We start from the raw sequence: 12690 nt of genomic DNA, 5'->3' as shown, positions 1-12690 counted from the left end.
TCAAATAAAGCATTGTGTGTGTGGGGGGGGGTATGTTTGTGTGTGTATGGGCGGGGGGGGGGGCGGTAGTGTATGTGTGAATGTGTGTCATTTTTTCCACTTCATTGAAAACATTAGATATGTTCAAAGACTAAAGTGTCCGTAGTGTGAGAGTGTGTGTGTGATTGTGTGCCCTGCGATAGACTGGCACCCTGTCCAGGGTGTACCCCACCTTGTGCCCGATGCTCCCTGGGGTAGACTCCAGGCTCCCCCGCGACCCTGAAAAGGAGTAAGGGGTTGAAGATGGCTGGATGTTCAAAGACATGTTTTTAAAAGTATCCATGAAAATGTATTAATTCTCAGTACTTTATGCAGTGTGCTTGTGTTTATTCATGCATTCTTCAGTTTTTGTGAGGTCAAAGCTGTAGAAATCGCTCATAGCTTTTGTTTTATTATTTGGTTTGTTTTCACTTTTTTTGTCGTTTCTCAGGCATTAAAACATATTAAATCGTTTATTATTCAAACACATTGAATCCTCTAAGGTTTAAAAATCACGCTTGTGTAAATAAATAAATAAAAATGTAACAGTTTTGTGGATTAATTTGTGTGTTTAACGTGGTGAGGTTTCTACAGCTCGACATCAGCCTCTGCTGGGCGACCGTCACCATTTTCTCACGAACCGGAAGTGCAAAATAGGCAGCCGGAAGTAAAATAACGAAGGCGTTTTGGCGACAAGAGAGAACAAAGATGGCGCCGGTTGTGTTCAATTTGATAGAAGCGAGAGATAAATTCACGGTAAATGTTTTTGAGTTATGATTAATTTTAAAGAGGTTAGGATAAGTTATGTGTTGATGTTGTAAGTTTAAGATCAGTGTGTAATTTCCGTGAGATTTATTTATATTATTTATATTCCCGGTTTTGGCAGTTGTAACAGAACCATGAGCCAAGAGAGTGAACAATGTGTGTGTGTGTAAAGTCTGAATACTCTTCGGATTTTATTTATTTTAAATGACTATAGGGTTTGTTAACGAGCTGACGAGCTAAACAGGAGAATAGGAGTGTTGTTGTGTGTGTAGTTATTTGTTAGAGATGAGGAATGTGTATTCAGTTTAATGTTTCTCCTTCCTCTCATCTACCAGTATTAAACATGTGGGTTTTTATTTCTGTTATTTAACACTCAAACATCAATACGCACAGTTTGTGGGATTTAAGTGATCTGGAAACGTCTAGTCTTCTGTAATCAGCTGAAGATAAATAAATAAAGATATTCATCTTGATATTTGTCTGTGCAGGCTGCCACCAGGAATGCGCTGGAGACCCGAAACTGCAAACTACTGATGGGCGTTTTTAATAATTTCTCTGGAAAGTATGTTGTTATTGATCTGCACAATGTGAGATGGATTTTAATGTTACAGCTAGGACCCTTAAAGACCCTTCTCTATATCAGATATAAGGGTTTTCATAGTGTAGAGTTATTTTTAGCACACTAAGGACCTTTAACGGTATAAAAAATCTATTACAATGGGTTGTTTTTTTTTTTAATGTAAGAGTGTTTCATGAGTATGAGTTAGGCATAATGTTTTTCCTCATATTTTCTCAGTGAGGCGGAGAAGAAGAGCACTCTGGACCAGTCACTGCGTGGTGTTCTGGAGGAACAGATTGTGAGTTTCATCTCAGTACTTCTTGCGCTATGACTGTAAACCAGTGTTTATTTACCCCCAGGTGTTTAACAGTAGGCGGTACGGCAGGAATTAGGACCATATAAAACCATATACGCTATTGATAACACGTTACATTACCTGTGTGGACCTTGTATAATAATCCATAAAGTTCATCGTTTATTTTCTCTCTCTCTCCTTTAGGTGAAGCATGCAGATGTGGAGGATCATCTCGCTCTCATTTCCATCAGCATCAGCGGCGTCACCGAGGGTGAGAACGAACGTCACTTCTCACACGATACAGTGCGGACGAGAAACCGCATCAAAACACACGAGTTCGCGGTATGAGTTCTGGACTGTGATTGGTCAGAAGAGGAGGTGTTGATTTTAGGTTTCTGTAAGAGAAGCTCGGACAGTAGTAGCAAGTTTATATTAATGATGCGTTACCGTTTCTATAGTAACGTCTCGTTCACAGTGTACAGAGGACGCTCTAGACCTAAATCTGTACTTACTGAGCAGATTTGTTTATGTAATGTTGATGGAAGGAGTCTCCAGTGTCAGAGCTTTGTAACAGTCAGAGGTAAAGACGTAACTGTAAGCTTTCCCACATCTTCAGGACAGAGGAGGGTTTTTTTTGTCTTGTTAACTTAGAGAGAGAAAAGAACAGCGATTATTAGTTTTATTGTGTGTTATGTACTCTGTGTGTGTGTGTGTGTGTAGGTATCTGCTCAGCCAGCACTCCGTTCCTGTTGCTCGGTGACGTTCTCGACTGTCTCCCTCTGGATCAGTGTGATCAAATCTTCTCGTTTGTCGAGGAGAACGTCTCCACGTGGAAATCCGTGAGTTCGTGTGTGTGTGTGTGTGTGTGTGTGTGTGAGATGCATGTCGTCTCTGTAGACACGCTGAGGTGGCGGGTTTCCATGTTAACGTGTGGTTTGTCGGTGTCTGTGTGTGCAGAGTTCCTTCTACTCAGCAGGGAAGAACTATTTGTTGAGGATGTGCAACGGTAAGAGCCGAATATAAAATAACACACTGGACTGTTAATGATGCGGCGTCTCGTATGGAGCAGGATGTGTACATGTAGGAAACGAGGTGTGTGTGTGTGTGTGTATCCACACAGATCTCCTGCGCAGATTGTCCAAATCCCAGAATACAGTGTTCTGCGGGAGGATTCAGCTTTTCCTAGCTCGTCTCTTCCCTCTGTCTGAGAAATCAGGTAAGGATTCGGTTAAACGCTGTGCTGCTTCTCACCTCGTCAACTCTGACATTTCTGTTTCGCATAAGTATTCGCCCCCTCCACTTCCAGTTAGAGGGTGGGGGTCGGATATGAAAAAAAAAATTCATATCAAGACTCTCAAAGGCATTTCTTCGATATGTGATTTTTCTCCATTTATAGGTTTGTTTTTGTTTTTTCTTTTTTTTAAAAAAAAAAAAAAAAACAATGTTCAGTGATACTTTAATGTCTTGTTAGAAAAACATTTTTAAAATAAATAAAAAAACATTTGAACTGTAATAAAGAGAGCACAGTATCGCGGGGGGGTGGGGGGGCAGCATATTGAGACACATGATTTCCCACATTTTGTAGAGTTGCAACCTGGAACTGAAATGGACTTTATATAAATATAAATGGGTTTTATATCGCGAATCTACATAAAACATCCGATAATATGAAAACGTTGGGAAAAATCAGTATCGTTTGTGAAATTGTTTCACAAATGATACAGTTAAAAGTTCTGATTTGCATAAATATTCACGCCTCCTTATAGTGTGAAATCTCTCTACCAATCGCCATGAGAGGCGTCGTGATTAGCTGAATGGAGTCGAGATTAAAGTGTCACGTGATGTCTATATAAATACACCCAGTGTTTGTTAAGAGCATCAAGAAGTCCAAGGAGAGATCAAAACAAGTTCTGGAAAAAGCAACAATCAGGGTTTGGGTATTAAAACAAATAAATAAATATTCCAAACTTTGAACATGGGGCAGAGTGACATTAAATCCGTTGTTAAAAGAATGGAAATAAAAACGGCGTGACAGTGACTCCGCCTCCGCCTAGAGGAGGCTGTCCACCAAGGGATTAGTCAGAGAACGAACCTCTGAAGGAGCTGGAGAGCTCCACAGCTCAGATGCGAGATGATGACCTTAAGCTGGAATTTATGGAAGCGTGGTACTGATGAGACCCCAGCGTGAAGCGTGGTGGTGGTGGTGGTGGTGGTGGTAGCAGCATCACGGTTAGGAAACCGAATACAGGGCAATCTTAGAAGAAAACCTGTGGAGCTACACCATAGTCGAAGTTTTCCAGTGTCTCCATTTTCCTTCCAGACTCCTGTCTCTGTCTCTCTCTCTTTTCTGTCTGTCTTATTTCCATTTCCTCTTATAAGCTTTTCAGTGTTGTTCGCACCAATACTAGCATAAAAACAGTAATTATACGTAGCATGCCACTCTTATTCTTCACAACTGCCTCTTACCCCGTCTTCAGGTCTGAATCTTCAGAGTCAGTTTAACCTGGAGAACATCACAGTGTTTAACAAGAACGAGCAGGAGAGCACGCTTGGACAGCAGGTACGCGCATGCACACACACACAGACACACACAGACACATACACACTAACTCTTAAAATGTAGATATGTAATTAATCACATCTGTTGATCTTCTCCCAGAGCTCCGAGGTTAAAGAGGATGGGATGGAAGAAGGAGAAATGGGTGATGAAGACACACCTGCTCCATGGTGAGGAATGATCTCTGCATGTCGACAGCACGCTTTCCATCTCGTCTTAGTTTTGATCCTGAATGGTGTGTATGTGTGTGTGTGTGGGCGCGCGTGCTTTTAGCTCCATTCCGATAGACTACAACTTGTACAGGAAGTTCTGGACGCTGCAGGATTACTTCAGGAACCCGGTACAGTGCTACGACAAGTTCTCCTGGATGACCTTCATTAAGGTGCGTACACAGGGCGATGTCTCCTCCTGTCAGGATCCGATCACTGCTGGATTTAATGGAGTCTGATCTGATCTGAGTATGTGGTATGTTCAGTATTAACCCAGCAGTCCTGTGTCTCCTCAGTACTCGGACGAGACGTTGGCGGTGTTTAAGAGCTTTAAGCTGGATGACACTCAGGCCTCCAGGAGGAAGCGGGAGGACCTGCACGCGGCCGGAGGGGAACATGTTTATTTTGCAAAGTTCTTAACCAGCGAGAAGGTGCACCATGTAGTGTTAAATATAGAGTGGGGTTAAATACTTCATAACCATTCAGAAACATCGCCACCTTGCTGGAGTTCCTGACTAACTGTGTGTGTGTGTGTGTGTGTGTGTGTGTGTGTGTGTGTGTGTGTGTGTGCGCGCAGCTAATGGATCTGCAGCTTAGTGACAGTAACTTCAGACGTCACATCCTGCTGCAGTACCTCATCCTCTTCCAGTACCTCAAGGGTCAGGTCAAGTTCAAAAGGTGAGAAACTGAGAACGCTAACAGGTCATAGTCACATGACCCGTTCGTACTGTTCGGGACAGAATGTGCTAATTTATTTCCACTGTTTCCGTCAATATCTCTCTCCCTCCCTCCCTCTCTCTCTCTCCCTCCCTCTCTCTCTCTCTCTCTCCCTCCCTCTCTCTCTCTCTCTCAGCTCCAATTGTGTTCTCAATGATGATCAGACGTCCTGGATGGAGGAGACCACTAAGCTCGTATATCAGGTTAGTGTCCTAGAGGCGCTAATATTCTCCTGTATAATGTACATACTGATATGTGTATATTAATCTGTACCTTCCTGCCTGGCTCTTCCCCCGCCCCCCACCTGCCTGACTCTCCTTTACCTTATAGTCTTTTTTTGTTGTTGTTTTTTGTTGTTGTTGTTTCCTTTGTCTTGTCGGTCCTGTATTATTCTCTCCCCTCCTCTCTATCGGTCTGTCAGTCACACCAGGCTGGATGGTTATCCCACCATCAGTGTGTCATTCCTGTAACAGCTCTAGTTCCCATTATATACTCTATTAACGTGTTTGATTTTCCCTGTGAAGTTACTCAGAGAAACTCCGCCCGATGGTGAGAAGTTTGCTACCATGGTGGAGGTAAGATTTCGCTCGGCTCGTCGTCTCTAATAAAATCCCATCGTGTGAAGAGAACACTTTGCTTTACAACATTACGGTCCGGAATTTTCCATCAGCACTGTATTTTACTGACACTAGATGAAATCACAGATAAAATCTTCTGCTCTGTGAATGTTCTAATCAATCCGGTGGGCTAATCTGATCATGTGACTCGATCGACAGCACATTCTAAACACGGAAGAAAACTGGAACGGCTGGAAGAACGAGGGGTGTCCAAGCTTCGTCAAAGAGAGGTAGAGTATCAAAGGTTTACGTGGTCATTTCAAATGTTCACGTTGTCATTTCTGAACATGGTGGAAGGCAGCGGTGAAAGTTAAGACTGCTCTTCGTTTAGAAGAGGTTTTTGTTAGCTAGCTAAAGCTATACGGGATCGTCTCCTAAACATCATAAACACAGTCCAACATACTAGAACGAACATGTGTACATAATACAATCTATTGCACCTCTCTCTCTCTCCCCCTCTCTCTCTCTCTCTCTCAGGACTACAGAGACTAAACCTCAGCGGCCCTACAGGAAGCGAGCAGCGCCCGAGGACTTCCTGGGTAAAGGGCCAGAGCGCAAACTCCTCATGGGAAAGTAAGAACCAAACTCGTTACCTGGTGTTATTTTTCTTTTCATTTCCGAGAGATTTCATTAGAATTGATGAGGTAAAAACAACACTTCCTGGTGTGATCAGACTCTTCAGTGTGAACAATCCTATTTACTGTGAAGTCCGTTATAATAATCCACGTGTTCTCTGGATCTCAGTAATGAACTGACACGACTGTGGAACCTCAATCCTGACAACATGGAGGCGTGCAGGTCCGACAGCAGGTGTGTTCACGTTTACACGTGTCCTATGTATATAGAGAACACGGATCATGGTTTAAACCTCGTGATCTAAACAATATTGTTTCCAGTAAACGCTTATGTTACTTATATATACACGTGTGTGTGTGTGTGTGTGACTGAAGGGAGTTCATGCCATCGCTGGAGGAGTTTTTTGAGGAGGCCATCGAGCAGGCTGACCCGGCCAACATGGTGGAGGATCAGTACAAGTACGCACACATGCTCACTACATAGTGCACTTCAGTCATGTGGATCTGATCTCCTTTTATTTCTAATTATTTCCTGAAATTCTGATTCAGGGTTTATGGATATTGTGTATCTGTGGTGTTGATGTTATTTCACTTCATACTAATATTTCACATCTTGTTAAACTTCAATATTATACGAGGCTGTCTGCCTCTCTTCCCCTTCCTGTCCTCTTCCTGTCCGCCTCTCTTCCCCTTCCTGTCCTCTTTCTGTCCGCCTCTCTTCCCCTTCCTGTCCGCCTCTCTTCCCCTTCCTGCCCTCTTCCTGTCCGCCTCTCTTCCCCTTCCTGTCCTCTTCCTGTCCGCCTCTCTTCCCCTTCCTGTCCGCCTCTCTTCCCCTTCCTGTCCGCCTCTCTTCTCCTTCCTGTCCGCCTCTCTTCTCCTTCCTGTCCTCTTCCTGTCCGCCTCTCTTCCCCTTCCTGTCCTCTTTCTGTCCGCCTCTCTTCCCCTTCCTGTCCGCCTCTCTTCCCCTTCCTGCCCTCTTCCTGTCCGCCTCTCTTCCCCTTCCTGTCCTCTTCCTGTCCGCCTCTCTTCCCCTTCCTGTCCGCCTCTCTTCCCCTTCCTGTCCGCCTCTCTTCTCCTTCCTGTCCGCCTCTCTTCTCCTTCCTGTCCGCCTCTCTTCCCCTTCCTGTCCCCTTCCTGTCCGCCTCTCTTCCCCTTCTTGTCCTCTTCCTGCCTGGCTCTTTCTTACTTAATAATTCTTACTTTCTTACTTAATAATGCCATAATTCTGTTAAAACTCTGTGTGTTCAGAGTGGTGAGGAACTCAAATTACGGTTGGCGCGCGCTCCGTCTCCTCTCACGCCGCAGTCCGCACTTCTTCCAGCCCACCAATCAGCAGTTCAAGAGTCTGGAGGATTATTTGGAGAACATGGTGATCAAACTGGCCAAGGAGCTGCCTGTGAGTCACACTTTTTACTTCTCCACACACACACATTTTCCTTTATGTTGTGTTTGTTTTCCCCTCTTAATTTCTGGTTTTGTTTGTTGTTTTGTAACAGAAGGACATCCCGTCTGAGGAGATAAAGACCGGAGAGGAGGAGGACGAGAACGGAGACAATCTGCTGAAGGAGAGCAATGACAGTGAGTGCGCACACACACACACACACCTCCACCTAGACCATACAGAAATATAAATAAACTGTAGGCGGGTGTCGAAGGGGAAACCTGGTTTAACTCCACTGCAAAGATCTTCTGTTCAATCCCTTTATCCGGAGATGGGCGTGGTCTTTTACAGTATGGCCACACCCTACTCCACTGTGTATAACATCATGATCTTTACATACTGACTTTTCACTTAGGGTTTAAAATGTATCTTAATAATCAGCACAGACTCTTTGAGTAAATTATTACAAAAAAGATCAAAAATAGAAGTATTTTAAGATGATGTCGGGCTCAAAGAGAGATTCAGAGAAAGCTGAATTTACACAAAATACACAACACATTTATTTACTCGTTTGTCTGTTTGTTTATTTATTTATGGTGGAAACGATATTGACCCTGAAAAAGCTTAAGCTTAAAATAATCAGATAATTAAATGAAAGCAAGAAAAATTGTGAAAAAAAAAATCTGATCAATTTAAAAAAATACACCCAAGATGTAATAACTCTCATTAACATTTATTTATTAACTTTTTTTAAGGATTTTTATTTGGCTTTGAAATTTAAAATCCAGAAAATGAATATTTTCATATTTTTACCAGATTATTGTTGGTTTTTTAACATTACTATTATTTGTGTTTTTGTAATAGCTCAAATATTTTTTTTTATCAAAATAAGTTTGATTTGGACTTTTTATTGTTCTTAAAATTTTTTGTTTCCTTTTTAATAACAATTACTCACGTAGTGTTAACAATTGTTTAAGTTTAGTTTGTTTAGGCTTAAAAAATGTAAATCCTGAATTACAAATATATATATTTTAAGATAATCAGTTTCGGTAAATAAAAGAAGTGTGATTTATATTTATATACATATAAATATTAATAGTCAGAAACGCCGTGATATTCTGCGGAGGTGAAATTTTTCTGAATTACGGTAGGTTTTCTGCAGGTTCGGGCCGAGGCGTGTCATGTGACCTCGTCGATACACGTGCGTGGAACATGAGTACAGCTAAAAGGAATCATTTACCAACAAACATCGCTGTGAGAGAGCGTGCAAAACAATTTTGTGTAATCGATATGTCACCGACTCGAGTAGTTTACCACAAAAAAAGCCAAACATTTTTGGCCACAACAATCACAAAAGAAAACAATTAAAACGAGGTATAATTCTTGCTCAAGAATGTAGAAGCTGGGACTTAAATGTTTTGTCAAATTGTAGCAGTATTGATTTTTGTTTGTTTAAATGTTAAAATCAGGCTTAAAAGTGACACATTGTCAGATATTCAGATTTGGTTAAGGGGAAAAATAATTTTATCATATAGTTGTTCATAAATAGTATACAGTTTTTTTCATAGGCTTAATTATGTATATATTTAAGTAAAATATTGTTTTGATGGTTCTTCTTTTGTGGGGTTTTTAAGACAAATAAAAAAATTGTTTGTTTACAAACCACTGACTTTTTATTGTTTTTGAGTAAGAATTGTGGCTAATAAATTCCTCCAGATGGAGCTTTTGATATTTTAAAGTTCTGTTCTGTGTAGAAGTTTTTTCAGGCAGTAATCATGTATGTAAAATAAAGCCGACTTAGCCTGTTTCTCCGTCTCAGGTCCGAGTATTCAGAGCAAACTGGTGACGAATAGTCAGATGGACGAAATCGCCAAGAAGCTGGGAGCGCAGTGGAAGACGCTCGCCCCTCACCTCGACGTGAAGGAGGCGGAGATTCGTGAGATCGAAGCGGACAGCGACGACGTGGAGCTTCAGGCCAAAATGATGCTGGTATCCTGGCAAGACCGAGAGGATGCCCAGGCCACCATGGAGAGCCTGGTGACGGCGCTGAACGTTGCCGGATTTGCCAGCATCGCGCAGGGCTTCAGTGAAACATGAGCGTTAAAGCAGGACTTCGTTTAGCACAATGCTAACCGTAAATCTCTTAGCTTACATGGTTCCCATAGTGCGAGTGGGACTGAGAGTATTGTAATAGAGGTGACTGAGTTACGCGCTCCTCGTGTTCAACACCGAGCTCACTGCTAGTAAATAATAAGGGGTTTTGTTAACACTATGCTCCAAGCAGATTAGCGTCATTCTGTACAACCCTTCTTTTAGTCTTTTGTACATATTTGATGTATTTACAAATAAACATCAGTCGTGTTGCATTAGCACAGTTCAATACCATCTGCATCATTTTATTGTGTTTGGATCACAGATATTTTTACGAAAAAGCCAGCAGTCAATAATTTAAACCGAGAAGTGTTCGCGTCGATGCTTGGTTGCAGACACGGTCGGAAACGAATGAATGGAAAATGCACAAAGCACAAATGAAAAACACAGTCCATACTTTTAAAACGGTTCGAGACGCTAGGAGTTTAGCGCTACCACTTCATAGCATGTCTTTATACAGTTTCCCTGAAACAGTTGAAGTGTCCCTTTAAGGCGTGTTTTGATAATCAGTTACGCAGTGGGTCTCGTTTATCAAACCGGACACGAAAGAGTTTACTCTGAGTGGAGTACCGGTAATCCAGTTCATCTGTAGGCAAAAACATTCATTTACATACAGGTGCATCTCAAAAAATTTATATCATGGAAAAGTACATTTTTTTCCCTGTAATTTAATTCAAAAAGTTAAACCTTCAGATATTCTACATTCATTACACAAAGTGAAAGATTTCAATAGTTCAGCTCACGGAAATCAAAAACTCCAGTATCTCCGTATATTCGAATAAAGAATTTATAATACAGAAATGTGGACCTGATGAAAAGGATATTAATTTATGCGCTGATACTCGGTCAGGGTTTTAATCCTTCTGCAGGAATTACTGCATCAGTGCGGTGTGGCATGGAGGCGATCAGCCTGTGGCACTGCTGAGGTGTTCTGGAAGTCCAGGTTGCTTTGATAGCGGTCTTCAGCTCATCTGTATTGTCGGGTCTGGTGTCTCTCATAGATTCTCTATAGAGTTCGAGTCAGGCGAGTCGGCTGGACGATCAAGCACAGTAATACCACGGTCACAAAGCAGTTACTAGAAGTTTTGGCACTGTGGGCAGGTGCAGAGTCCTGCTGGAAAAGGAAATCAGCGTCTCCATAAAGCTCATCAGCAGATGAAGCATGAAGTTCTCTAAAATCTCCTGGTAGACGCTGCATCGACTCTCCACTTGAGAAAACACACTGGACCAACACCAGCAGATGACATGGCACCCCAAATCATCACTGACTGTGGAAACCACACTGGACTTCAAGCAGCTTGGATTCTGTTCCTCTCCACACTTCCTCCAGACTCTGGAACCTTGATTTCCAAATGAAATGCAGCATTTACTTCCATCTTCCCCGTGATTGTGTGTGTGTGTACTGACCCAGACAGAGAGATTAAAGCCTCAGGAAACCTTCGCAGCTGTTTGGAGTTAATTATCTGATTAGAGTCTTCTCAGGTCGACATTTCTGTATTATAAATTCTTTATTCTGATATTTTGAGATACTGGAGTTTTGATTTCTGTGAGCTGTAATCATCGAGATTCAAACAAAAAAAGTCTTGAGATATTTCATTTTGTGTAATGAATCTAGAATATATGAAAGCTTTTTTTATTAGATCACAGGAAAAAAATTTTACTTTTCCACAATATTAACATTTTTTGAGATGCACCTGTATAAGCAAAGGAAGTGATTCACTCAGGATATCAAAAAGTAATGGCATGGAAGCAGGAAGAGAGTGTGGGTGGCTGAGATTTTTACTCATACCGCTTGTAGGTGCTCTTTCGGCTCTCTGAAAATGTTTAGTGGGCGTGGCTAAATGTAAATCGGCTGTGCTCGGTAACTTACAGCGGATTGTTCATGAACAAATTCAGCAAAACTTTTCAATTTGGTGGAAATTTGTTGTTTTACAAGAACAAACTGAACAATCAACACTAGTAAAGAAAGCTTTACTAAATAACCTGATCAACGAGGCCCGCGGTTACCATCGCAGACTCCTGACCAATAGCTTGTGTGTCATTTATAGTCAGTCCTTCTGATTCTGCACAAATTTGAGTCACATGTCCATTTAAAAAAGCCAAAAGTGTTTTGTTTTAAAGATATAACACTGTAAACTGTGATACAAATTTTAGGAATTTTCACCACAAACCTGCTCCAGATTAGACTTGGGCTACGGGATGCGTAAGCCGGCATCGTCGTACCAGCGTACAGATTTGTGTTTCAGTCAGAAGGCAGCTCCTAAATAAACGAACAAAAACACATTTGTGCCACTCGCATTTGAAATGTTTACGCTTAAATCTCTTCATAAAATCCGAACTCACGCTTTCTGCTCTAACAATAATCAAAAGTTCAAATTCATAAGTTAATGAAAAATTTTAATCAAAATCTAGTGGCACAAATATATATAACAACACTAGCAAACAAACCGAATCAAATTTGATCAACCAAATCATACATCACCACCAATAAACTTTTTTAGCTTGCCAAATTAGCGAAGTGCTAATGATAGTTAGTTTGATATAAACTTGCTAATGTAGGATGAAAAAACAGTAGCCCTGGTGCGCTAGGTGTTTGCTATTGGTCGATCCGTTTAAATTCCAGTGCTACATTTTCACGACCTTTAGCGTTGCACGAATTCGTTTCGTACGGCGTCATAATTGTAAGGCGAGTTATTTATCGTGCAAATCAGGAAATTTTCATGTCTTATTGACGTCACCACAAAAACAAAAAAAACAAAAAAAAAAGTATATATAAAATGTTTAGGAAATATTAACCTTTCTAAATCTCATCTCTTCCATCAATCAGCCCAAGATTACAGTCACAA

General features: G+C 41.4%; 1 protein-coding gene across 1 annotated transcript; it reads left to right on the top strand.

Moving 5' to 3' along the window:
- The first annotated feature begins 638 nt into the window (after positions 1-638).
- On the top strand, positions 639-10078 carry thoc1 (THO complex 1). The gene is made up of 21 exons (XM_053629956.1): positions 639-774; positions 1272-1345; positions 1580-1640; positions 1842-1908; positions 2358-2476; positions 2595-2643; positions 2758-2853; positions 4115-4197; positions 4297-4364; positions 4468-4576; positions 4700-4834; positions 4981-5081; positions 5257-5323; positions 5645-5695; positions 5897-5967; positions 6215-6310; positions 6482-6547; positions 6688-6771; positions 7561-7708; positions 7809-7890; positions 9513-10078. Exons 1-21 carry the CDS (start codon positions 727-729, stop codon positions 9788-9790), a joined length of 1953 nt encoding a protein of 650 aa, XP_053485931.1. The 5' UTR covers positions 639-726; the 3' UTR covers positions 9791-10078.
- Positions 10079-12690: the final 2612 nt, after the last annotated feature.

The sequence above is a fragment of the Ictalurus furcatus genome, chromosome 7, assembly GCF_023375685.1.
Source record: "Ictalurus furcatus strain D&B chromosome 7, Billie_1.0, whole genome shotgun sequence".
Taxonomy (NCBI): Eukaryota; Metazoa; Chordata; class Actinopteri; order Siluriformes; family Ictaluridae; genus Ictalurus; species Ictalurus furcatus.
Note: the sequence above shows the minus strand (reverse complement) of the source record. Positions and strands in the feature narration are given on the sequence as shown.

Bases quoted from the DNA above. Each gene is read 5' to 3' on its own strand.
- thoc1 (XM_053629956.1), top strand. From the start codon at position 727: ATGGCGCCGGTTGTGTTCAATTTGATAGAAGCGAGAGATAAATTCACG. The intron at 2,644-2,757 runs GTAAGAGCCGAA...GTATCCACACAG, and splicing joins TTTGTTGAGGATGTGCAACG to ATCTCCTGCGCAGATTGTCC. The intron at 5,696-5,896 runs GTAAGATTTCGC...CTCGATCGACAG, and splicing joins AGTTTGCTACCATGGTGGAG to CACATTCTAAACACGGAAGA.